Below are 25,882 nucleotides of genomic sequence, written 5' to 3' on the forward strand. Positions count from 1 at the left end.
ACCTCTTCAACAAGGAACCATGGCAAAGAAAACAGAGGGTGGATTTAAGGCCTGGCTGCAGCTCTTGCACTGGGGATCCAACTGGTGAGGAGGAAGAAAGGCAGGAGGCTGAATTTGGGACACTACCCCCTGTGCTAAAGGCGGGAGAGTGAGTTAGGAAACCCCCCTGTTCTGGGCAGGGAGTGATTCTGAAGCTAGCACCCAGACTTGGTTTGATGATTTGGGGGGCAGCCCCAGGTACGGTTGCCAACCGTCCCTTATTTTTTCATCTCTGTACAGGTTTGGGAGTTGCTGAGTCTTGCAAAAAGCAGCAAGAGATACCCCTGGTGAATGTAGGTGAGTCTTGCTTATTACTAAATAAATAATAATATGGGGAAGAGAGGTGGGGCGGAGAGGCTAAGAAAACAGTCCCTTATTTTTGAAAGACAGTGTTGGCAACCCTAATTCCAGGGCTGGTGGCTGGGGGTGTGGGATGCCCTCCTGCGCTCTGAGAGGTGGGTGGGTTGCCTCTGTACTGGACTGGGGTGATCTGAGGGGCAAACCCAGAAAAGGGGGGATGAGGGTGACGTGTGGGGGTGCGGCCCCCGTATTAGGGGGTTTGTTTTGGGGGGGCCGCCTGTTGGAACCCGGGGGGCTGGCTGGGAAGCAGCCCCTGCACTGAATCCAAGTTGGGGGCAGCCCGGAGAAGCGGCGGGGTGGGGTAGGATAAGTTCCCTGTAGTGGAAGGAGGCAGCCCGCTTGAGGGCAGGAGCGCTTAGCCCTGGGGATGGGGAGTGAGGGGGCAGGCAGCGCGCAGTACGCGCGGCTCCCAGGAAAGGGGAGCGAGTGAGCCGCAGTCCTGGGGCGGCCCCCGAGCTCAGGGAGCCGGCGCCGGGCGGAGCGCGCTGAGTGTGACACGGCCGGCTGGGCCCGGAAGGAGCGGAGCGGGGCGGGGCGGGGGCCGAGGCCGCTGAGGGTCCGTGTCGGTGCCGGGCGGAGCGGGCAGTGGGGCGGCCTGGAGCTCAGGTTCTTTACCAGCGGGTGAGTGGGCGGCGGGGGCGCCGCGAGGCGCTTGGGCCGGGGCCCTTCACCTCCGCGCCCTTCCCCACTGTTGTCTCCTGCTGTCTGATCCCTCTGTGTCGTCGTCCCCCCCACCTTCCCCTTTGGACCCGCTGCCCCCCCCACCTGGACCCGCTGCCCCCCACCACCTTCCCCTTTGTAGCTGCTGCCCCTACCTTCCCCTCGATCCACTGCCCCTACGTGTGCACTCTGCTCCCCACCCTCCCCTCTGTAATCACTCCCCCCGCGAATAGCTTGCCTGCTGTAACTGCTTCCCTAATCTGGACCCTCTGCCCCCCTTCTCTGTTTCCCTATCCTCCTCTTTATACCCACTGTCCTCCATACCTTCCCCTCTGCCCCCCACCTTCCTCTCTGTACCCACTATCCCCTCTGTACCCTAACCACTGCCTCCCTCTATCTTCCTTTCTATATTCAGTGCCCCAATCTGTACCTTCCTCGCTGTCTTCCTCCTTCCTCTCTGCCTGCTCATACTTTCTTCTTTTTACCCTCTTCCCCCTTCACTCCTTTGTGCCCTCAATGTTTTCCTTTCTGCCCCCACTTCTGTCTCTTCTCTTCCCCCCACTTAGTTCCTCCACTTGCCCCCACAACATCTTCTATTCTGCTCCTACTTGTCTACCCAAGATTTCACCCTCTCACCATATTTTTCTCTTTCCCACCTGTCCGCAGAGCTTTTCTCTCCATGTAAACTACTGTCTGCTCCTCTCCTTAGATCTTGTATTTTTCTTTCCTTCATTGATCCCCTTTAATAATAATGCTCTCTCTTTCTCGAGAACTATTTAGGTCTAGTTCTCACAGCCTAACTAGTTCATTCACTCAACATCCGTGTTAAGTAGGTAAATAATTATTGTTGTCCTCAATTTAAAGACAAGAAAACTGAGACCCTAAGGCTATGTCTACATTATGCACCTTACAGTGGCACAGCTGTACTCCTGCAGCTGTAAGGTCTACCCTGTAGCTGTTCTGTGCTGACTGGAGAGAGCTATCCCGCTGTGATAATTAAACCACCCCTAGCGGGTGGCGATAACTATGATTGTGGGAGAGTGTCTCCCACCGACAGCTCGGTCCACACTGGTGCTTCTGTCGGTGAAACTTATGTTGGTCAGGGAGGTTTATTTTTCACACCCTTGACCTACAAAAGATTTTCTGACAAAAGTGCTAATGTAGACACAGCTCAAGTGACTTGCCCTAGGTCACAGCGTGAGTTACTGCTGGAGCTGTGGATAGACGTCCTGACTCCTAGGCCCGTGCTTCAGCCACTAGACTGTGCTGCCCTCATTCTGTTTGTGTGTGTGCACATGCACCATTAAAGTAATAGTTTGTTCATAAAATGTTATTTTCTAACACCTCTCTCATGCTGGGTAGATAACTCATTGAATTAAATGATTAAATGCAACTGTTGTCTCTTCTGTCACGGAAGCTCACATCAGATGATGGGATGGGGAACATATAGTGATGGGCTGTTGGAGATTAGAGCCAGCGGAAAACAGACAGATCATTAGAAGGAAGGTGCTGTATCCCTTGTATGTTCAGGGCTTTTGAAAAGGGGGGAAACGCACTGGCCACCCAGTGCAAAGATTAGGACAGTCTGTAATAGGAGGATTTTGCTTAATATAAATTCAGTGTAGTTTCCAGAGAATTAACAATGCACTTATGAAATATATTTGTTATAATGGTAACACCTGTATGCTCTGTGCAGGATCATAGCTGCAATATGGTAAGTGCTATCCAATTACAGTCTTTGATTCTGCAAGTGTTTCTGTGCAGGTGAACTCACCTTCAAGTCATGACTGGGTCTTCCTCTATTGACCCATGAGTTGGATAATCCCACCCACACACAGTCTGTCATAGAAGAGCCATCCGTGGTCCTTCCCCCCAAAAAACTTAAAGTATATTTTTAAAGAACTGAGTAACAAGAATTCTTTTTTTTTGAGGTTTATCATGTTATTTTTTGTTAGCTAGTGTGGTTTTAAACTCATAGGTGCCATCCACATTAGGGAAATGACCAATTCCTGATAATGGTTTTCAGCAATTGATATCCTCTTCCCTCCTCAGTCTTCCTTCAGTTGGTGTTGAAAACACTTTTAACTGCTTGCATAGATAGGACAAAAATGCTTTCAACCAGTGCTGAAAGGTGAGAGAGGTGGTCTCAGCCATGCTTTTTGTAGTGGTGTTGAGAACTATTTCCTGATTGGAGAGAAAATATGTCTCAACTGAATATCTGCAGTAGTTTGGGCTACATTTAAATATCGGCCATTAGCATTTTGTCAATATTTAATTTACACAGCTGTTACTGAAAAACTGTTAAAATGGTACTGTTGGCATAAGTGTTTTGGACAAGTTCACTGGAACTATAGTGATCTAGTAGGAGTCCCTATTAATTGGAGTTCATGAATTGGAGTTCAGGCATGGTTTTCAATAAGCCCTGTTAAAAACACTGCACATCAGGCATGGAAGATTCCTATTAGGATTTCATAAACTAGGAAGTGAGAACTCAAGTTTTGTGTCACCTGGCATGGCTCATACTAGAGAGCTTTTTTTTGTTTGTTTGTTTTGGGGTTTTTTTGAAGGACTCTATTGGGAAAGTATTAGTAATTTAAATAAAGTATCACAATTTATAGAGTTGTTTTTTTAAATTGCAACTAGAGATGACAGCTCTTACAAATGAAAAATACTGATATTTTATCAGATACACTATATAAGAAAGGATATTTTATTGCAAATCAGTGTTTTCATTCATAAAAACCTATCAAGATTGTTGCTTATTTTATTATGTTAACAATGTTCATTCAATCTGTTCAAAGGAGTTTCTTGGTACTGTGAAATTCTGACAAAATATTGGCTACCTATTAAGGACTAGGAAACATATATACAAATAAAAAGAGTCAGGAGCAGTTGGAAGGACAGGCCCAGTGCAAAGGATTGTGTAATCACACACAACTGCTGTTTGGCTTGGCCGGCTGTTTACTGAAAGAAAATACCTTCAGTTTCTTAAGTCTTTTTTAAATAGCAGATATGCGGCAATTTATGTTTTCCTACCCTTGCTTTTGTATTGTCAGACTAATAATAAAAAATGCATCTCTCTTACTGGAAACACTAAGAGATAACAGCTATGAGTAGTAGAAGGTGATGTGAATATGACTCTTTCAGCAATCTGATGGTCCAGCTGAAATGTATTTAATACATTTTAGTGGACTCTTACATCTCCACATTATTTAAGTTATTTTGTCTGAGAAGTGTGTGACCACCTCCCTTTTGTAAACAGAATTGGAATTCATTACCACATCATCCAAAACAGCTAAGTGACTCTGAAAACTGTGAGTCAGAATCCCTGTAGTGATGATTCATTACTCTCTCTCTCTTCACATACCTGTCTTTGATGGAATTTACTTTATTTTCCTTAATTATTGGAAAAGCATTCCAAAGAAAGGGCTTTCTAAGGGATAGAGATACTCCTTGTGCTTATCTTGATTGCATTCATCTGTAAGAGTACTATTTGGCAATTCCTTTTCAGTGCTGGATTGCATTTCTCTTTGATGTTGATGGTCTTCAATACAGCATCAGTAAGTATTCATTTCCAGTTTACAAACTTTTTGAATTTATCTGCTACGGTGAATCTTGTTGTAGCGTGGCATGTTGTATTGATTTGTTCGGAACATTCAATTAGTAAAAATAATAAAAATATATTATCACAGCTAAGAGAAAAAAGGTTCGTATCTATTCAAATTCCTAGGTAAACTTTTTTTCATGTAAGAAAAGGAGTTATTGCAATAGGCCGTGCAGTCTATTTTTACTTTCAAAATATGACCTGAAAACAGGTTTTGTTACTTGGATCATTTCAGTTATAGTGTATTTATTGTCCTTGAGGATATAATAGAACTGCTATATCACCATTTTCACAGTCTTATTTTTTTGATTTATTGTTTCAAACAAAGCTAAAGATTATGCTATGCCTAGAATGCAAGATTATAGAAAGAGCTGTTGATTGTATGCCTATATAATGCCTCTTTAAACAAAAGCTAAACATTGTGATTGTTTTGTATCTGACATTTACATGGCAAGGATGTGTAAACTTGTTAAAACTTCCTAAATAAATAGTGTAAAAAAAAATACTTAGCACATCCTGCAGCATTATCTTCCGTTGTTTACTGAAGCACATAGTTACAGAGCTATATTGATAATAAATCATTTTTGAGGTTTCACAAATATTTACAAGAAAGTCATTCAAATGCATAAAAATCTGTTACTTATTTCATTTTTGAAGTAGCTCCCTTTCCCCCTGCCTCAGAGGTATTCCTGAGGTGACTTATTGGACCAAAATATGGATTCCAGTTGTTTTTTAAATGATCTGTACTACAGCAGATGTATATCATAACTTCAAATAAGGAGTTTTGTTAAGGATATTGATTTTTCCCCCCCATTGGTAAGACTTTATGAAATTAGATCAAATCTGCAATGACATTTGCGTACAGCCTTAAAGTAGACTTTAAACACTTGTTTGCCAAGTTGTTTCTAGAAGACTATGTTCCTGGAATTATTGAAGTTCAGAGTACACTGGTTAAAGTGCAGTCATGTTGGATAGAGACCTGATTTGCTAAGCTTTTGTTAGCAGTCTCTCCAGGCCCTGGAGAATGCACTTTTCAGTTTATGTAAAGGGCATTTTACTTGAATAAAACCAGTCATTTTTTACTAGTTATGCTTTTTGTGTTGTAAAGTAATAGTATGTTAAATTTAAAAAAAGAACACAATCCACTATCCTAACAAAACGTATTTAAAATTGCAAATTAACAACATATTAAAAAGAACAACCACTATATTAACTATCTTGGAAAGCGTAACAGAATTTATTTTTATCTGTAACAAATGTATAGTGGTAGAGGGAAAGAAAATGTTCTCTTTTCTGATCTATCTCCTGAAAGGTAAGGAATGATAGAGTTACAATGATTCTGTTTGATAACTCTTTCTTATTAGGAATCTTCCATCTTAAGAGGTTGTTCAAGCTTTACCCAAACTTATAGCATCCAATTCTACTTCACCTTAAGTAGAAGATCGCCTCCAGTAAGAAATGTTTTTTGTTGATCAGTTGAATGACTGCCTAAGGCTCCAGATAACTTACAAAATCAAGCTCAGGGTGAAATAATGATGTAATGTTAGTCACAGTTGAGACATACGTGGAACTGATAACCATATGTTAGGAATTCTGATGTGATTCAATAAAATTATTTCTGTTTTCTTGTTAAGGAGGGCATGGGTCAATAAATTAAATTGATTTTTATTGAAACAGCCAGTATCAAAAAATCATGTCACAAACCAACGGAAATCTGTTTGCTGTCAAAACCAGCCAAACAGCGCATCCCCAAAAAACAATAGCCCATGCTTTCAAATTGCCTTGAAAAGAATTAAAGCTATATCATTTAAAAGAACTCTAAAACAGACAGGCTTTGCCTTCCTTGTGGTTTGTAGGCAAATGGCTGCCATGCTTGTGGATGTTCATATTTTCTGGTGCTTTTGGTGGAGTCATGCCAGTTTAAATGGATGTCTACAGCAAGACCTTTGCTTGTTTCATTTGTTTTGTAGTGGCCAGACTTCAGCATGTTAGTTGCAACATAATTGTTTCATAGCAAATGTAAAGATAAGTCGTTTAATTCGTAGATTTGAAGCTCAGAGTAAAATTATGCAGTTTCTTTTCTAAGTGGTAACAGTACATTTAACACTCCCATCCAAATATTATAATGTTCCCTTCTAAAATAACTGTCAAGCTATTTTTCCTTTAATAGAATTATTTAACTTTCAGTGTTGTCAGGTGTTATTACTGTCAATTTTTGTTGGTGTATTTTTGAGTTATTTGGACATGTCCTATTTTAAAACCACAAATCTTTTGACTAATCTAAGATTCTTTCATTGCACTAGAGAAGCTAATTTTGTATTTTACTTTGATAGTGATTTAACCATTAATGCTCTAATTTCAGCTGTATACACTGAATAACCCTCTCTCATTTTAATAGCATATTTAAATCTTGCATGTTACAGTTTTTAATAGTGCATAAAGAAAATCTTTGGAGTTTTTTATTGTTGTCCACAAGTATTGTAAACATAAAAGGATCATTTCAGTTTAACGTAACTAGGCTTTAAGAAGTTATTTTCACTTCAGTAATTTGAGCAGTTCTGTTGCATCACACCCTTTGCACTGATTTGTACGTTACTTGAGTAGATCATTTTTCTAAGCCACATAGAGGCTTTTCCTGATTGGTATTTTGTTCGAGCAATAAACAAATCTGCTGACGTGTATGCTCTGCGTTTGCATGTTCCTGACCTTTGCTTTTGAGACATGTAAGTGACAGTTGTATTCATAGTGTTGTGTGACTTAGTGTTCATGTGGTGATACTTTTTATTCCTTAGTCATTCTTCATTGATCAACTCTGTTTCCAGTAACTCATGATGTGAATGAGGAATCCTAGGTTTCTTCATGGCTAACCCTAATCTTTCCCATTTTTGGGGGGATGGGACAGCAAGTGTGCACGGGATGGATCATAACTTTACTTCAAGACTCAAACTAAAATATTCTTTTCCTTTTTTTCTCATGCTCTGTTCCTGGGATAGGTCTGGTCCTTTATGGCAACACTTTCTCACCTAGGGCTAGTAATTTATTGTTTCAAGCTACTAAGTTATTACTTTTTTCTCACCATTGTAACAAAGGTGGGTTTGTAGGTTTTGGCCTGTGTCGAGCTGTGCTTCATCCAGTTTGTACTATATTACTGATGCAAAGCTGCTCTAAAGCCAGCTCACCCAGCCACTAGAAGATCACCAGTGTTGGAAGATCCTCAGGTGGCATTGGAAACTGCAGCTAGTATGAGGGGCGGGGTGGGATGAGGCTTTGCCAAAGGAAAGAGGACATGGCCAGGGTGCCTTGGCAATTGATACTTGGCACTAAGTACCTTATGCTTGCAAAACGTTGTCCAAACAATAACTCAGAACACCCCCAGGGGTAGGTAAGTATACTTATCTCCATTTTAAAGATTGGGAAATTGAGATAAAGAGGTTAAGCAAGTTGCCCATGGCAGAGCAGTGAGTCAATGGCAGTGATATTTGTACATCACAAATACCGCTTCAGAAGTGATGTACATTTCAGCTCTGTGCAAAATGAATGCTGACTTGCTCAGATGAGCATTCAGCATCCATCACTAGTGGGTACATGGAGAGGCTATTGTTGTATGGGGGTTGTCCATGAATGGATGTCTGTGCCTTCTTGCTGTCACTTAATTCTTATTTACCAGAAGAAGAGGGTCTAAACCAAGACCATTCTAGTTGTATTTTATTGGCCAAGAAAAACACATTTGTATGCTTCCAGGATCTGATGTTTGAGTGTTTCTCCCTGAGAAGGCAAGTGAAACTTTAAAACTTGATGATTGACTTACACAGCAGAGAGCCCCGTATAATTAGCTATTCTATAGGAAAAAATATATTTTCTTCCTTTTGGACATGGAGCTAGACAAAAAACTACCAGCAAATAGAAAATTCACCCGGAAATGCATGGTTAGGAGAACAAACTATTCACGGTCTCCCACCTCTCAAGAAAGTGCCCTAGTTACTTGGCTTTGGGATATTGTAGTGTATGTCTCTTTCAGTCTCTCCTGTTGAAGTTATTTCACTTTGTATAAATAATTAAATAGTCACTGGAGTAGGGACTTTAACTTGATGATTAGGGTACTCACCTAGGATGAAGGAGATCGAAGTTCAAGAGTAATTCTCTCTTTCTAGCCCAATGATTTTTATCATCATTCATAATGACTATTCACTAGTCTGCCTTTATGAAGTCCCATTATGAATGACAACAAATCGTATAGAACATGGGAATGACTATAGCCTGGTGGTTCAGGTACCATCACCATACTGGAAAGGCAATTCACTCAACTCTGGTGATTAGGACAAAACGGACAATGCACTGACCCATCGAGAGTATTTATCCCTTTAAATTTATATGCTAAAATTCCATATGAAATATTCAGTTAAATAACTCTCAGTGGTTCTACACAGACCCATTTTAAAATAAATTAATTTGTACCACCATTGCTAAGACTTCCATTTTTTCCCATCAAAATACAGAGGAAGAATGGTGAGTGTTAGCAGTATGGCGATCTGGGTTCTTTTCCCCATCTCTGCAACAAACTTGCTGTGTGACCTTGGACAAGTCACTTAATGCCTGTCCATGCTTTAGTTTCCCCACCTGTAAAATATATGGATGTTGTGAGTCTAAATTCATTGTTTGTAAAGTGCTTTGAAATTTTCCAATGGAAGCAAAAGGTGCTATGGAAGTGCAGATTATATTTTGAAATTTAAGGCTAAATTATTCTTTGTCTGATTTATTTTAAAAAAGGATTTTATTACATTTTTACAAATTATGGAAAGCTCGCTCCTAGAAGAGCTTCTTGAGTGCTGCATGGCACCCCTTCCTCATCTCAGTGTCTTAGTATGCTGTCTGTGCAATAGTCTTAACTCCTGTTGGTTGTGAGAATAATAGAATGGGACCAAGACTTGAACTGGATCTAGCATGTGGCAGTATACTGTATGGGGCACCAAGCCAGTCCTGGAGTTATTTTAATGCAAGTTTATAAATCTTGTTAAATAAGGTGTTTAACAGTAATGCTGAAAGACCCTTAATTTATAACTCATTTAAAAAGATATCCTCATTTCAAAATAAATATTTAAAACTAATGTCTCAGATTTCTGGGTTTAAAGTTCCACTCCTATAAATAAATTCTCTGTGAATACAAACCGTAATCTATACTCATTAGACTCTGATAGCATTCTCTTATAAGGCTGCTTCACCTGAGTACACTGCTTCCAACAGTACATCATATTCTGGCAGTCCTTGCTGTAACAACCATTCTTTAACACATTCAAAATGTTTAGCTCTTCAGCTAAGTGTCAGGGGTAAACTATATTAAGCAAAGCTCAAATCAAACTAAGTGCCAGATGATTGATAACTGAATACCATAAAATGAATCTATCTACTGATCCATGCGAATTGCTCTTCGTTCTTTCATCCAGTACTTTGGATTCCGCATAATTCAAACAGATGTTTTACAGTGTGTTTTATATTTCGATAGTGCTTAAATACATTTCTCTTTATTTCTTTCAGACCCCTTAAGATTCGGATATGTCCTTCATATTTGATTGGATTTACAGTGGTTTCAGTAGTGTACTGCAGTTTTTAGGTAAGTTTTTATGCTGCTCTATTACAGTGTTTTTGATTTACCTTTACACCCTTAAAACATAGTACTAGTTAAACAGCAGCATTTATTTTGGTGTAAATGAAATTACATTCAAATTAAAGATGGAAAATATTAAGCAGAGTTATTCACTTAACAGCACTGAGTCCTTACTGTACCCTTCATCCATCCCTCTGTTTATCTCATTCACGTCCTTTAAGTCTAGAGAAAATGTTTGTTTTTTTTTTTTTTGTTAGAGTGGGGCCTGTGTAGGCCTAGAGGGGAGTGGTTGTGTTGCCTGTGGCTGGTGGAGTGAGGGAGCTGATCCCTGGCAGGCATAGACCCAGCTTCCTCACACTAAGTGCAGGTGGTAGTGAGGTGCCTCACAACCCTGTGTACCTCGGGAAGCATCACTGTAATATGAACACAATGGGCTTGACTTTCCACGTGCACTAGATTTATACTGGTGTAGCTCCATTCACTTCTGTGGAGTTACTCCTTATTCTCACGAGTGCAAGAGGGGAGAACTGGGCCCAGTGATTTGACTTTATACCTAATTATCATTTTATCATTTGTATTATGGTATCACCTGGAGGCCTCTTTCAGGATCCGGGCTCAATTGTGGCCTTGTACAATGATAGAGGGCCAGATTCTGACACCCTTACTCATGTTGAACAGTACTTAACTCCATGAGCAGTATCTGTGAAGTCAGTGGCCATACTAAGTTAGGTGTTACTATAATCAGATGAAGGTCATCGGAAGGGCCCGTAGTATGAAAACAGCACCTAACCAAAAGTGTTTCAAGCCAGGTTAATACAAGATGCAATATGTGAGCTTATCCTCATATCCCTTTCCTTGTCCTGTCTGTTGAGAGCTAACAGTAAGGGGACACAGGGTTACACAGTCCAGTAATGTGTATGATTTACAGGTTTTATGTATTTTATGAAATAAATAATAGAAGATATTAATGAATCACGCCAAGTCACCCGCCTAGTCATTATCAGTTAGATGTTTAAACTTCCTCACTGTATGTTAGACCCTTGGCCAGCTATCTGAGTGTTAGCCAGTGAAATTTTAACTAAGTGGAATAACCTCTTATCTCTCCCACTTTATTTAATCTATCAGTGATTGCTACACATTTGAAAACTTCCCTGCTTCCACCCCACCCCCACATTCCTCCAAGGATATTTCTAGTGAGAAAGATAGTAAAGACCAAAGTGCCAGGGAAAATGTTTCTTGACGTGTCCTTATATGTACCCTAAGAGCAACTTGCTTCCGCTTTTCCTACTCTTGCTCAAAGATTTTTTTTTCTTTCTTTAATTAAAAAATGGGACTATATTGTCATGATTAAACAGAGTTATCTAATAAATTAGGAGCCCTTGGTTTTACTGTTACTAATCTATTATTAGCCTGAAGTGGATTATAACATTTTATACATCATAAAAGAAAAATGCCCATGAAGAGATTTCTGGGCAGGATTTTTTTTCTGTATATTGTGATTTTTGCTGTGCTTTATAGTTGCAGGACCAGTTGAGCACTTCGCGTTGTTATGGAAACCCCAACAAAAATTGTATTAAAGTACTGAGCAGTAGTGGCAACATTTTGTCCATAATGTACCTATACTTAGAAACGTATAGCGCTGCAGTACAAATAGGTACCGTATATACTCATTTATAAGCCGAATTTTTTTTAGTAAAAAAGGGAAGCACCAGAGAAAGGGGTCGGCTTATGAACGGGTACAGAGCAGGAGAGGTGGGACACAGCCCCTCCCCCAACAGAGGGAGCAAGGAGAGGCAGCACAGCCAGCAGGGCCAGAGTCTCTCCGCTTCTGGCCACGTTGCTCTCCCCCCAGCTTTTCCAAAGCAGCTGCAGCTCTGGGGCTGGCAGGCTGCGGCTGTGCTGCTCAGCCCCGCGGCCCCCCCCCCCCCCCCCCCCGGAGCAGGCTGTGGCCGCGCCGCCCAGCCTGCCGGAGCAACTCCAGTCGGGCCAGGGACATCTTCCCCTGGCCCTCCCCAGATAAACTGGGAAGGGATGGGATGGGGAGAGTGTGGGGGTCCCGGGCTAGGGGTGGGGTCATGTGGAGGGTGGTCACAGGGGTTACTCCCCTGACCCTCAGCTTCTCCCCCCAAAATTATTTCCCCACAGTTGCTGTCCCGGCCTGTCGGGGTAAGCAGCTGGTGCACTGGGACACTTTGTTTACTTAGGTTTACCTCCGTGCCTGCGGACACTCGAGGTAAACAAATCATCTCGACCCGCCAGTGGCTTATCCTGGTGACCCGGGAGCCAAAGTTTGCTGACTCCTGAATTATAGGGTCGGCTTATGAATGGGTCATAAAAATTTTCCATTTTTACTTCTCCGTTTTGGGGGGGGTCAGCTTATAAATGAACCGGCTTATGATGGAGTATATATGGTACTTGTTTGAAATAGTTAGACAATATCTTGGCCCAGGAATGAGGTGGTGTTTGTTCTTAGAAAATTTGAAGGGAGTACATTTAGCTGTTTTTCCAGAGAAAGAGGTGCCAAAAAACTAGAGCCATCCTACAAGTTATCTTCTACATAATGAATTCACTTGTTCCCAAACTTCCTGAAGGGAGGACATATGCACCTCTTCTCTGGTGTATGTTGAGCAATGTAAGAACTCGTCAGACGACCTTTTATTTCTTTGTAGATGGTGATATCTTGTTACTTTACTCAGTAACTTAACAGATAACCAGGATAATTTGAAAGTACCAAGAGCTGAATTTGAGAAGTCAGATGTGCTGTATCAGAAGAAGAAACCAATTTTTTAAAATGGGCTTTATAAACACATTATGTTTTTAATTCGCATACTATTAATATTCATGATCTTGGCACAAGAGAACACACATTCAGGCATCAGATAACATACCTGTAGTATTAAAAGAATACCAGTTCCGTTCTCCTCATCTGATTCTGTTAGAGAATTGCAGCCTTCTCTGTCAAGGTTATAAATGTTCCTTGTTGGAATGTGATTCTAGAGATTACAGTTTAAAAGCAGAGAAGGTAAGTAAGTAATATCAGGATAAAGGTTAACAGGGTAGATGTTTGTATGTATGTGGAATGCCGTAGTGTCTCAGAAGTGGTCTAATTCAGAATTCAAATGAAAGATTCATTATTAAAAAACCCTCACTAAACAAAAGCAAAGATCAGAAAAAGTCTGGTCACTAATTCAGCCTTCATCAGGTATGGTGTGAGCAGGATCTCTTCTTTATCAAAAGCCTTCATAAGTAACCTAAGACACAAGCAGTGTGCTGTCTGGCCCATTTTTAGAAATACACAAATACGTAGACTTTTTTTCTCTTTTCTCGAACACGTGAACCAAGCAATTGGAAATATAAATAATATACAACTTTTGACAGTTGCATTATAATACACCAGTTAAGCATAATTAATGCAGAGAAACTAAGCTGGTGAACTTTAATAGCACAGTATTAATTGTATAATCCAATAATTTACTACATGAACTATTTCTGTATCTTCATAAAGTTGTAAAATAAATATTTCCTTAATTGTATATCACATTGCCAAGTATGATGGCATCATGTAATGAAAGATCCTAGCATACAGTGGGCACCACACAGAAAACCCAACACTTACTTCACTACAGTAGTTTCCTTGTTTATTCCTTGTATGCAGAATAAGTAATAGAAATGCAGTGGTAAATTTAGCTATCTCAAGTAATGCTGATTTGTTTTTTGTAATGGCACCCACTTTAACACTGCATTTTTTTTGTATTTGTGTATGAATTCCAAACTTCAGGAACATGTAACAGCCTAATTTTATTTTAAAATATACGTTTATCTTGCTGAAATTAATACTTCACGCTTCCTTCTTATACCATTTTTATGATCATTAAACTTTGTTCCGCGCTAGCGGAAAACTAATGGCTGTGTGGCTGGCAGTGACAATTGACAAAATGTATTGAACACAATGGCCAGGTCACAGTTCTTCAAAGGGGGGAAGGGAACGCCCTTAAAACAGTTACAGTCAAAGCAGATTCTATGTTCTACAGATCTTCAAAGCAGGCGGTGACTTGCAACCTGACATTAGTTTTAAGATTACTGCATTCTTAGCATTGAACAGTTTGCAGAAGCAGAGAATGGCTCTGACTCAGGAATCTCTGTTGGGGGAGGTAGTGTTATAAATTAAGAGAATCGCCCTTTGATAATCTCAATTTATTATTTTAAAATGTCTTACTTTTTAACCCTTCTCTCCTCCCCTCTAGTTATTGTTTATACTGGAGACATAAACACGATGAAATTAAAAGGGAAATTTTGTTTTTACAAAGATTATTAATGAAACGTAAAACTTTTAATCTGTATTATTAAAGCATTATCACATGACAAGAAATGTTTCACCAGTGCATTATACACTGTTGATGGCACAACCTTGCAACTCTCCTGAGGCATAGATGAATGTCTTAGTCAGGCGAGGCTTGTCATGTCTTCAAGCTCTATTGATCACCAAATGTAACTGAATATGTGTAGAGTTAAAAACAACAAATGATATTTAAAACCAATTTTTCCCCTTTACTTATCTGCCAAGACAATTTCCTTTGCAACAGTTTTAGACAGAGAAGAAAGTTGAGGAAAACATCCCCTGCTTAGTCTGAGGGTGATACCTTGGGCTTTCAGCATAGGCAAGGTCCCACAGGATATGGAAGAATCCTCTGCTTAAGAATAGCTGAAAATACTATTGCTAATCTTCTGTTACATGTCATAATTTAAACTTGTATTTCTTTGGTCTTACTGTATTTTATCGTTATAATATTACGATATAAAATCAATGTATTCAGTGAACCCTTTTTTTTAAAACAGGACTATATAAGAAATCTGGTAAACTAGTATTTCTTGGATTGGACAATGCTGGGAAAACTACCCTGCTGCACATGCTCAAAGATGACAGACTGGGACAACATGTCCCTACATTACATCCCAGTAAGTCAACACCTCCAGTTCTTTAACACTACAAACAGTGCCTTAAATCTGTCTCATGTGCCACATTCTTCATAGTGTGTTCACTAATATTACAAAAACTACATTTGGTGTAATGAAATTCAATATGGGTTACTTAAAAATCTTAGACATGGAGTGAGCATATTAGCAGGGGCTGAGAGTGCGGATCATGGGAGATGGAGTACCTTGCTTTGTTCAACAGCTGCCTCTCCAGCTAGTTGCAAAAATGGCATTAACAGCCTCTGCAGGAATGCTGTTTGGTTTTCTTTGGCCAAAAGGGTGTTGACTGTGACTTACAAGGGTAGCTTTGTAAGAGGGGACTTCAACCCCAGATGCAAAATGGACTAATAGGTCAACAAGGACCCAAAGGACTCTTGGGAGGAAGAGGGAAAGGAGACAGAGTGAACAATATTTTAGATATTTTGCTTATGTGGGCTACATAGCATTACACACTCAAGATCCCTGCAATGTGGCATTAGTGAAGTAAAAAAAACCTGATTATTGGGCCTAGCCCCATACTACTTATTCAGGAAATATTCCCACTGAAGAGAGTAAGAAATGGGAGAAGAAAATTCTTCAGGACAACATAAGACAAAAAGTGAAACTTGCTTTATAACGTCACTGTAAGAATCAGTAACTAGGACTGACAGCTTCTTGTTTGTATTAATTAATGAAGACAGTATATGGAATATTGGTGCCAGAGGGCTGAGAACCTGGAGGGTTTGGTGTTCAAACTCTGCTGAGCCAACTTAGGGCCTGCTCCAAAACTCATTGAAAATGGTGGAAAGACTCCCATTAACTTCAGTGGGCTTTGGATCAGATGCTTGTCACTTGACATCAGGCAGGTTGTGATGGTGTGGAGCACACCTTGGTCATCCCAGCATAAAATTGGATAAAATTGAACTTGATGGAAACTAGATACTAAATCAAGCTATTTCAGGTATATAAAGATGGAAGCCAAATTTGTAGGGATAAATAATGTAAAGAGAATTTCTCTCTATTACTTTGCTGAACATTTTATATGTGCTTTAATACTTAGTAATGTTTGGTTCATTATACAAACATATTACACATGCCATAGGTCTCTTTCAAAATCACTTTGCTCTGGTTTGCTTATTGAATAATAATATAATAAAGCAGCTTTCATTGGTTTGAGAGACAATAAAAATCTGTCTTCAGAAGCCTACTAAGTATTCTGTATTATATGCTCTTCAGAAACAGAGAACATACAAATTTTATGTATTTTTAGCCTCGGAAGAGCTGACTATTGCTGGTATGACTTTTACCACTTTTGATCTGGGTGGACATGCTCAAGGTAAGATAGTGACTCAACTGGCTCAATTTGTTCTTGTTGTAACTATATTGACTTCAGTGCCAATAATTGTAACCTTTATTTGATTCATATCAAACAAATGACCATGCTACAAATATTATTCTTTCAGGCTTTTTTTTTTTTTTTTGCCAATATAGAAAACATTTCCTGATCTGCTGTCTCTCTCTACCATTCATTGCACCCTAATATAAAATTGGATGGGAGCAACATACAGCTGAAGTAGAGGACGAAGCCGTTGATTGATGTGACCATTAGAAAAACCAAATAAAAAAAAAATCAAAACAGAAAATCTCACCCTGATATTTACCAGTAGCCTTTATGGTTTAAACTTACATTTCCTGATGTAAGTCTATAGAAAAGGTAAACTGCAGTGTATCTATGCACATGTGGAATTGATCTATCGGAGCACTAATAAATCTTCCATCCCTTCTACTGCTAAATTGGCCTGAAAGTCCAATACAGTTTATCAAAAATTTCAAATTCTTCAGATCATCATAATCCATTTGACTGCTAAATAATACACTAAGCCACAGGCTTTTAGAGCTGTACTTGTGGATATGAACAGTTTTTCTCCTGGTTCAAATAGTAAAGAGTTCCTTTTTTGCCTCATTATTTCAAGTTTGTCAAGCAGGAAAGGTTGTCCTAAAGATTGATTTTAAACTTTTAAAAATAGAACTGGCTGCCCTTTTAAAGATTCTGCTATTTAATGAAATCCTGTGCATTACTCTGAATTTTGGGACAATTTCCTGTTGCTGTTAATTTATAATGCTCTTTGTTAGCTCGCAGAGTGTGGAAAAATTATCTGCCTGCCATCAATGGCATTGTGTTTCTGGTGGACTGTGCTGATCATGAAAGATTGACTGAATCAAAAGAAGAACTTGATGTAAGTAAATAAATTGGATTTTAAAAAAAATGAACTAATGTTCTCAGTATCAGAAAATGGGCACTCTGCCACCCAACAGGGGTTCAGACGATGTCTTCTTTTTTTTTCTCTCTCCATTCTTCACCCCAAGTACAGTTGCTGTTTGCTGCTAGTTCCCTCTCCTTTCATACAAGGACACATATTCTCATTGAACTCCTCTTTTTTTTTTTTTCTCCCCTTCATAGTCGCTAATGACAGATGAAACTGTTGCAAATGTGCCTATCCTAATTCTTGGTAACAAGATTGACAGACCTGAAGCCATCAGTGAAGAGAGGTTACGAGAGATGTTTGGTTTGTATGGCCAAACAACAGGAAAGGTAATGCTTGTTTTCTTGTTAGAGAGTTTGCTTTCCCTGTACTCTAGAGTGAGCGTTCTTTTGCATCACTTCTTTCCAGCTACACACACACATTGTCTACTTTAGTATTCATAGATTTAAAAAAAGTAATATGTGCAAAATAAAGTCTCTAACTTCTGGATTAGGTATAGTTCTACTAATAATTTATTAATTGGTTTCAGGGTCATCTTTGCTCAGAGAAAGAGAATCACACTTAAACTACCCTGTTAGAGTGCTTATAGCTTCCTGTAAAATACTTTGAGTGAGCAAGTCTTTAAAGGTAGTTGTTCAGATTAGAACTCTGTTAGGAGATTTGATAAAGTTTGGTAGGCACTGATCTTTCCGATTTGTAGTGCAGGTTCATAGAGCGATACAATATGAAAATATTAGTCCAAGGTTTAGAAATGAGATGCTGAACTCCACTACACTACTGTGGAAATCTTGATTGGTAGTTTATAAAAAAGTTCTTACTAATACCTGTAGCAAATAAAGTAGGTTTTACATCTGAATCATTGTGCTATTTGAACTCTCTATTTTTAATTAAATGTAAATCTAGCACACTCAATTTATAACAGATGTTCAGTTGCAGGGGATTAAAAACAAGTTTCTCCAATATCCTTCATGCTTGTAATGTAGATTTTTTTTCTAGACTAGCCATGTGAAATTCAATATATTTTTCTGTGAAAGAACAAGAACCACCTTTGGCTTGTAACACAGCATTTGGGTGATAATGGGCATTATTAGGTATATGGAGAAAAAAGGTGGAGCGAGTTACAATTCTACAGCTGTGTGTATCATGAGGTTATGTTTTAGTGCTAGTGTAGCCTATGCATGGGCACAGGTAGGGTTAAGTGCGAGACAGATTTCTCCACACTGAGCAGTAGTAAATATCAAGTCCCTTGTGCATTCTGTCCCTCATTCAGAGGTGCACAGGGTAAAAGAGTGTGTCTGTGATGTGGGATCCTTATTGTAGAATCATGGAAATGTAGAGCTGGAAGGGACCTTGAGAGATCATCAAGTCCAGTCCCCGCCGCTTAGGCAGGACAAAGTAACCCTAGACCGTCCCTGACAGGTGTTTGTCCAACCTTTCTTAAAAACCTCCAACCATGTGGATTCCACCTTCCCTTGGAAGCCTATTCCAGAGCTTAATTACTCTTATTGTTAGAAAGTTTTCCCTAATATCTAACCTAAATCTCCTTTGCTGCGGATAAAGCCCATTATTTCTTGTTCTACTGTCAGTGGACATGGAGAACAATGGTGGTTGGATTCTCCCGTTTTCTCTGCCCTCCTTATCACTTTTTTATCTTGCTCTTATTTTCATAATACTCATACCTATGTTGTGCAGGTTCAAACACAAAATGCAGTACAGGCAAAAGTGTCTTCAAATTAGTAGTAACGGGTTTTGTTATTGCTATTCCTTGGCCTTGGACAACAGTCAGTATGACCTGAGGTCAGTCTTACCATGAGTGGCAAATGCCCTTCTTATCTAATTGCAAAATGAATAATGCCAGGGCATAGAGAAACTCCTAGTGGGAGTTTTCAAAAATCGTCTTGGTTTAAAAACCTCCTTTTTGACCATGCTTGCTCTTGCATTCTTGTTGCATGTACTTCATCCCCTCTGAATATAACAGATAGAAATGATAGAATGCACAGTATATTTCAGAAAGGGACTTTATTCTTGGTAACTTCAGGTTAATTTTTCAAATTTCTAGTATTTAAAACAAATTAGTTAATAACATTTTTTGTAGAAAGAACCCATTTGTTCATACTATTGCAATTTGAAACACTTTTGATCTCTTACTTCCAGGGCAATGTATCTCTGAAAGAATTGAATGCCAGACCACTGGAAGTCTTTATGTGCAGCGTGCTAAAGAGACAAGGCTATGGAGAAGGATTCCGCTGGATGGCACAATACATTGATTGACACCAAAATCACATCAGTACATTCTGTCCTATGTCTGAATATGAAGTCTGCTCATTATTTGATCACTCAGTGTACATAACTTAAACTCAGTAGACTGTTCGGTTACAAAAGCAAATGTTTTTTAGATTATTAAATCAACTATACTAAACTGCAAGTCTGAGGATTGAAAACTGATTTTAAGCAAGTTTGTAAGACTGAATATCACAACATGTTAGCTTTCAAATCCCATAACACAGCATTCTTTTGAAATTTATAACTTGACAATAGTCTCCTGCACCATTTTTTGACAGTGACTTTCCAGTACAGTACGTTTGAACGCACTTTTTAACAGCTAAAAACTTGAGCCATGTGAACGACATTTAATGCTCATCATGTTAAATTTTTTATGTACTTTTTTGAAACTGGTTTTATAAATTTAGAATATATAACCACCTCTCAAGGAACAATAAATAATTAGCTTATTGATAATTGCATGAAGCCTTACAGCTTTCAATAATACACTTTCTTATGCAACGTCATGCAATAAAACTAAATCCAGTTTTTGGCATCTTAGAGGGGAAATGTTTCATTTTAATGTGTCTTAGCTAGTGAGGATGTCTGAAGATCTGAATATGTGGGATATTTTCCTGAACCATAGGAGGCACAAAGTAGTTTCAGTGAACTTTAGAGAATTATAAGGTTTTCAAACTACCTGACTGCATTTCTGTTAGGATTTTGCATTAATAGTGGCATAATCTAATCAGATGCCCCATAACCACTAATCTGTAATTTAAAAAAAATTCACATTAAATTAATCAATTAATGCCTACACAATTCTTGCACTAAAAGCAAAAGTTAGCCCATTTTATTGGTCTCATGAATTAAAATGAACTTGTAAGCTGGCACAGGAAGTTCACGTTTCCTTGAAGAACTGGAAAAAAAAAATTGCATGAAATAATATACTCCTAGTTAAATAGACTTTAGCTGTGCCAGAAGAGTTGATTCTGAATAACTGTTAATTCCCAGAAAGGCGTTTGCCCATGTTACCTTTGGAAACTCATGCCATCCCTCGCCCAACTGGATGTGAGGTTAGCCTCTATTTCTTCTTTTCAAGGATTTTTTTGGACAGTTTTGCTATGTTGGAAAAGTGTACGTTATGCCTTGGAATCTGAGGTGGCTTATTACTGGGATAAAGTTTTAGTATCACAAAGATTTGTGTGCTGACATTTGACTGTTCCTTTTCCCCTTCCTCTGCATGCATTACTTCTTTGGGAAGGAATGAAGATTATCTTCTAAGATGGAAAGTGTTGGAGCACATGTTAACTTGTTGTTGTTAGTTGGTGCTTACTTTTGAATCGTGGTTTGTGTTTGTGTGGTGTAGGATGTCACATTCTGTAGCCTTTATCTGAGCCTAGTTACAGCAGGTGTGCTGTTATTTTACATATATCTGAAAAAAGGGATGGAATAGATTTCAAACCTGGAGTCCTCTTTTTGTGATGTTGTTCAGTGGAGGTTTTGCCTAAGAGACTAAGGACAGATATACAGTTCTTAGTATTTAAGGCTGATTTCCAGGAAAGGTTGGGGCTGCTACCCTCATGACTATATAAGCTCTCTCTTTGGGAATATATGTGGATCTTGGTGTCCAATATTCCTGGTATATTGATAATGTATGTCTGGAATTCATTGTTTTCTTCTTGTTGTCCCATTGGGTTTGACTTCCAGATGCAGGGTATACAAGATCACAGTGGATAGATGGGAGCTACCCTTTCCTCTGATCTGAACTTGAATGATAGAATATTGATAAACATATCTCCACAATCCTGAATTGTGCATCTGAATAAGAGGAATGATTGAGAACCTTGAAGTTAATGTTTATAACTCTCGTTTGCTGTTCTGCAGATTCTGTCTTCATATTAAGCCTTTTTCTAAGTCAAAGTCATTTGTGGGTGGTGAGGTCTAAGCAGTAAGTGAAGGTAACAGATAGCTTAAATATCAGATATAATGCAACCTAAAAGTGACTCAAATGTTGGTGACCCCCCAAAATTTATCTATCTATTATAGAATACTGTGTCTGGGTTGCATAAACCAAACGTTTTAGGTAAGAAATGGCCTCTTATCAGAGTTAGGGCATCATGCAGGACCTACCACAGATATATTTTGAAGACATGCTTTTCTTCAGATATTTCTGATGGTCATTATGATGCTGAGAATAACTAAATCAACTGATAGTGTAAATATTAAAAATAATTCTTGCAGCCAGGTGGCACAATGCTCATATGGGAGACTTGGGATTCTTGTTGCATGTGCTTATGGAAATGAAAGTGGGAATGGAGATGACCTGTTTCCCCCCTCCTCAGAATAGGCCATGCTTGCAGTTCACTTCTGCTGGCTAATCCATTAGGGTGGGCATTGAAACAGATGTTGTGTGCTCTTCAGCTGGTATTCCAAGCAGCTTGTGACAGTGGCAACAAGGAAAGTGGTGGTAGTGTTGAGAATAAAAACGGAGGTGATAATCTTTAAAAGTGTGTGTTAAGAGTAATTTTTAGTGTTTTGGAAATATGCAGATTTCATGCTTGATACTATAAGATGCTGGTTTAAACTGTGGTCGTAACAAGGGCGTGCAATAAATTGTACCTATACATCTTGGTACTTACATGGCCCCCATCATGGTAGTATCTGAGCATCTCTCAAGTATTTAAATAAAGAAATAACAATTTCTCTCTCACTTCCTTTCCAGCCTGTAGGAGAAATACCTTGATTAATTAATTTATAGGGTTTATTTGTTATTGATTGTGTATGTGAATGGGTGTATTGTGTGTCTGTGTGAGGAAATTACTGAGGGAAAGTGAAGTTACTGAAATGAGTTTGGCATTTCTGGAGGAGACTAGTTTCTAAAGTGGTTCGTCTGTGGTCATTTGTATTTTTGTGGGAGTGGGTTTCATTGTCTAGGTCCAGCTCCTGTGAAAGTTTTTTTGCTTTCCTGAGTATCCAGCTACGCAGCTTCCAGTTTAAACTTTACAGTAACTTAAAAAATATATGCTGAAAAAACAAAGCTTGTCATTAGTAAAGGTGTATTTGTGAAATGTCTCCAACCTATTTTTATACCACAACAGTTTCTTAGAGTTTGTGGGCACAGACTCCATATATTTCAGTAACTGCTGCTGAGATTGTGACCTGTGCATTACAATCATTTAATATTTCCACTTGTGAATTGTTTAACATTTATTTTGCCTGGATTACGCTTTCATTCTTGGATACACTGTATAACCTCAAGATTTGAGGTATAATTTTATCTCTATCCTGGCCTGTTAAATTATTTTTTAGCACAAATAAATAATAGAATCATAAAAGTTAGAGATGGCAAAAGTCTATTAAGTCATATGGTTCATTCTCCTTCCACTGCAGGATTGTTCCCTAAAGTATATTGTCTAGTGCTATACTCAGTGTTCAGGTATTGTCCGTGATGTGCCAAAGATGATATATGGCATCCATTGGAATATAATACCTGCATGTTTGTGAGTTTTAATATTATATATTTGCCATATTGTATTTTAATAATCAGAGATTAACATAAGGTATTTTACATTTACTTATTTATGTCTTGAGCCAGCTCAGCAAAACGTAAGGTGCTGTGTATCTTCAACCCAAGTGAATTTGCAGATCTGCGTGTAGTGGGAAATACTCCAGCCTCTTCTCTTGTTACTGTACATTCACAAAGGATTTGGTTGGTACTCTCTAAAGTCCAATATTTCCGCACAGTCCCACTTCCTTAGATTTAGTGTAAATATAAGTCCCCAATTATGGACTTATAGAGCTGCATAAAAATGGGAAGTCCACTGGCTCACTGTGGAAAGACTTAACTTCTAACTTATTTGCACTTAGATAAACCACTTTTTGCACTAGTATCTCAGTGTGGAATTAACTTTTTCTGTTATGGAATGTGAGTGCTGTAAATGTTTAAAAATATAATTTATATAATGAACTTTCAGTTTATGTATTTCTGCAGAAGGATAGTTATAGATTAAAATGTTCTTAAACGGTCAATGTGCTGTTTTTTTAATCACGGTTATGTTATCCCATCATGTGCTTTAAATTTAAATGTCAGGATAGCAAAATAAAATTCTGACCTGGACTTTGAAGAAATGTAGTTTTAAAATGTCACATTTCTTGTTGAATGATTACGTAACCAAAGAATGAAAAAATAACGTGCTAGCTTTATAAACAGTCTAGTAATGAGTTTGGGTCTCTTCATTAAGTATAGAAGATGCTGATTAAACTAAAAATAAGCTACCCTGTGTAATTTAAGGTTCCTATTGATAGATGAGAGAAAATCCCAGACTTAGAGAACTTTCAAGTACTTAGACATTGTCTCTATCCCTACTCTTCTATTGTCGAAGTTTCAAAATGTTCACATTAATCTTAGGCATTGCCAAAGTGGGGAAATGTTAATTGGATGTTTGCATCATACAAGCAGACACTTATCAGTACTTTTTTTCATACAATTTTGCTGATTCACTGCAGCTGAGTTTTGTCACACTGATACTGTGTCTGTATTGAGTCAGGACTGCCAGCAATTCAGAATTCTGTGTGTTTTAAATGCAGACAAACTTATAGACTGAGATCATTGAACTCATTTCACTTATGGACATAAATTCTCTCCAGGTAAAAGTAGCTTAACCCACTGTGCCACTTGCAAACCTTGACTGTGTTCTCAGATTAAAATTACCAATTTAATTCTTAACTCTCAATCTTTTCACCAGATCTAGGAGTTCCACTGGTTGTCAATGGATGAACCGAAATAGCCAACATGAAGAATTTATACATAGGCTTATTTAAGACACCACTTATTATGGTTGGTGTCCTCTTATATTAAGTGAGTCATTTATCACAACAATACTTTGCGCCCCTTAATGCTTTTCATTCCAGGATCTCAAAGCACTTTGCAGTTTAATAAATTAAGCGCTCAACATCCCTGTGAGTCAGAGAGGTATTATTGTCCCCATTTTACACATGCAGAAACTGAGGCCCAGAGAGATTGTTTTGCTCAAAGTTACTCAACAAATCAGTGACAGAGTAGAACCCAGAACTCCTTAAACTCTGACTCTTGCATCTTTTCTGTGCACTAACCATTAGTCCCATTTTGTCATTTCCCCATTTATCAGAGTTTTGGGAAGAACTTTGCAGCATGTACAAGCTGCAAAATGTATTTGACAATCAGGTTTCAGAGTAACTATTTCTAAGCCACCTATCACCATCCCTCGCTCTCTAAACTTGCATGCCCACTTGCAACTATTATGACAAATGAACTATAACAAAATGTAAGGGATAGAAAACAGGCCAAAAGCATACCACAAAAATTGTCCAGGGGAGTTTGGGATAGGTGTAACTACCTGAATTCTACTGAATTTTTTAAAACACTAGATTTCAAGGTAATGGTATCAATTTAAACAGTCAGAACTTCACTTACAATCGCTTTAAAAAAAAAAAAGTGAAGGAATATTGTCAGGGCTCTTGGATGCAAATACCTGTTGTTGATACAGTCTGATGCTTCTTATCCTGTCTACAGTTAAGTAGGATTTCTTTTCCCCAAAAGTGTTCCTTTAATTACAGAATGATTTAATGAAATAATAGGAGCAGTACTTATGCTAGTCAAAGAGTAAATAAACCTGTGTCAATAGTTAGTTCACATGTGCACACGTGTTCCAGTCAGGAACTACAGAGCCACTTCGGGTTTACAGTTTCTCTTCATTAAGACTTAATCTTAGCATTTTCATTATACTTGAGTACATACAAGCCTAGAAGTAAACATAGTCACCATGTTAACAAAGCCAGCACAGTGACAAGCAACTGGTTTGGAAAAGGAACAGATGAGAGCTTGCCAAGGATTTTCAGACCAAACAGGGAAGGGATGTGGCTGGGGGGAACCTAATCTTAAAAACAAAACAAAAACCCACCACCACCCTCTTTGAATGTGAAATCATGCCAATAGGATGGGAAATAGTTTTACATTCTGTAGCATGTAGGGTTACCCTTGCAACTGAGATCACACTTCAGCAAGATTATGGGATGTAGGAGGTGGCTCCGACTCTCCTAATTATGTTTAAAAATTGGGGCTTGTTAAACCTTCACAAGAAAGAATAGATCAGGCAC

General features: G+C 38.7%; 1 protein-coding gene across 2 annotated transcripts; it reads left to right on the forward strand.

The window, feature by feature from the left end:
* The first annotated feature begins 910 nt into the window (after positions 1 to 910).
* SAR1B (secretion associated Ras related GTPase 1B) lies at positions 911 to 24,466 on the forward strand. Of its 2 annotated transcripts, XM_073355544.2 has the most exons (8): positions 911 to 1,020; positions 4,571 to 4,619; positions 10,196 to 10,271; positions 15,102 to 15,221; positions 16,489 to 16,554; positions 17,352 to 17,455; positions 17,680 to 17,811; positions 19,637 to 24,466. In XM_073355544.2, the coding sequence occupies exons 3-8, from the start codon at positions 10,214 to 10,216 to the stop codon at positions 19,751 to 19,753; spliced, it is 597 nt and encodes a 198-aa protein (XP_073211645.1). In that variant the 5' UTR covers positions 911 to 1,020; positions 4,571 to 4,619; positions 10,196 to 10,213; the 3' UTR covers positions 19,754 to 24,466. The 2 variants fall into 2 exon arrangements, with proteins under 2 accessions (XP_073211645.1, XP_073211646.1); XM_073355545.2 differs by lacking the exon at positions 4,571 to 4,619.
* The last annotated feature ends 1,416 nt before the right edge of the window (positions 24,467 to 25,882 follow it).

Source organism: Lepidochelys kempii, chromosome 8 (assembly GCF_965140285.1).
Source record: "Lepidochelys kempii isolate rLepKem1 chromosome 8, rLepKem1.hap1, whole genome shotgun sequence".
Classification (NCBI taxonomy): domain Eukaryota; kingdom Metazoa; phylum Chordata; order Testudines; family Cheloniidae; genus Lepidochelys; species Lepidochelys kempii.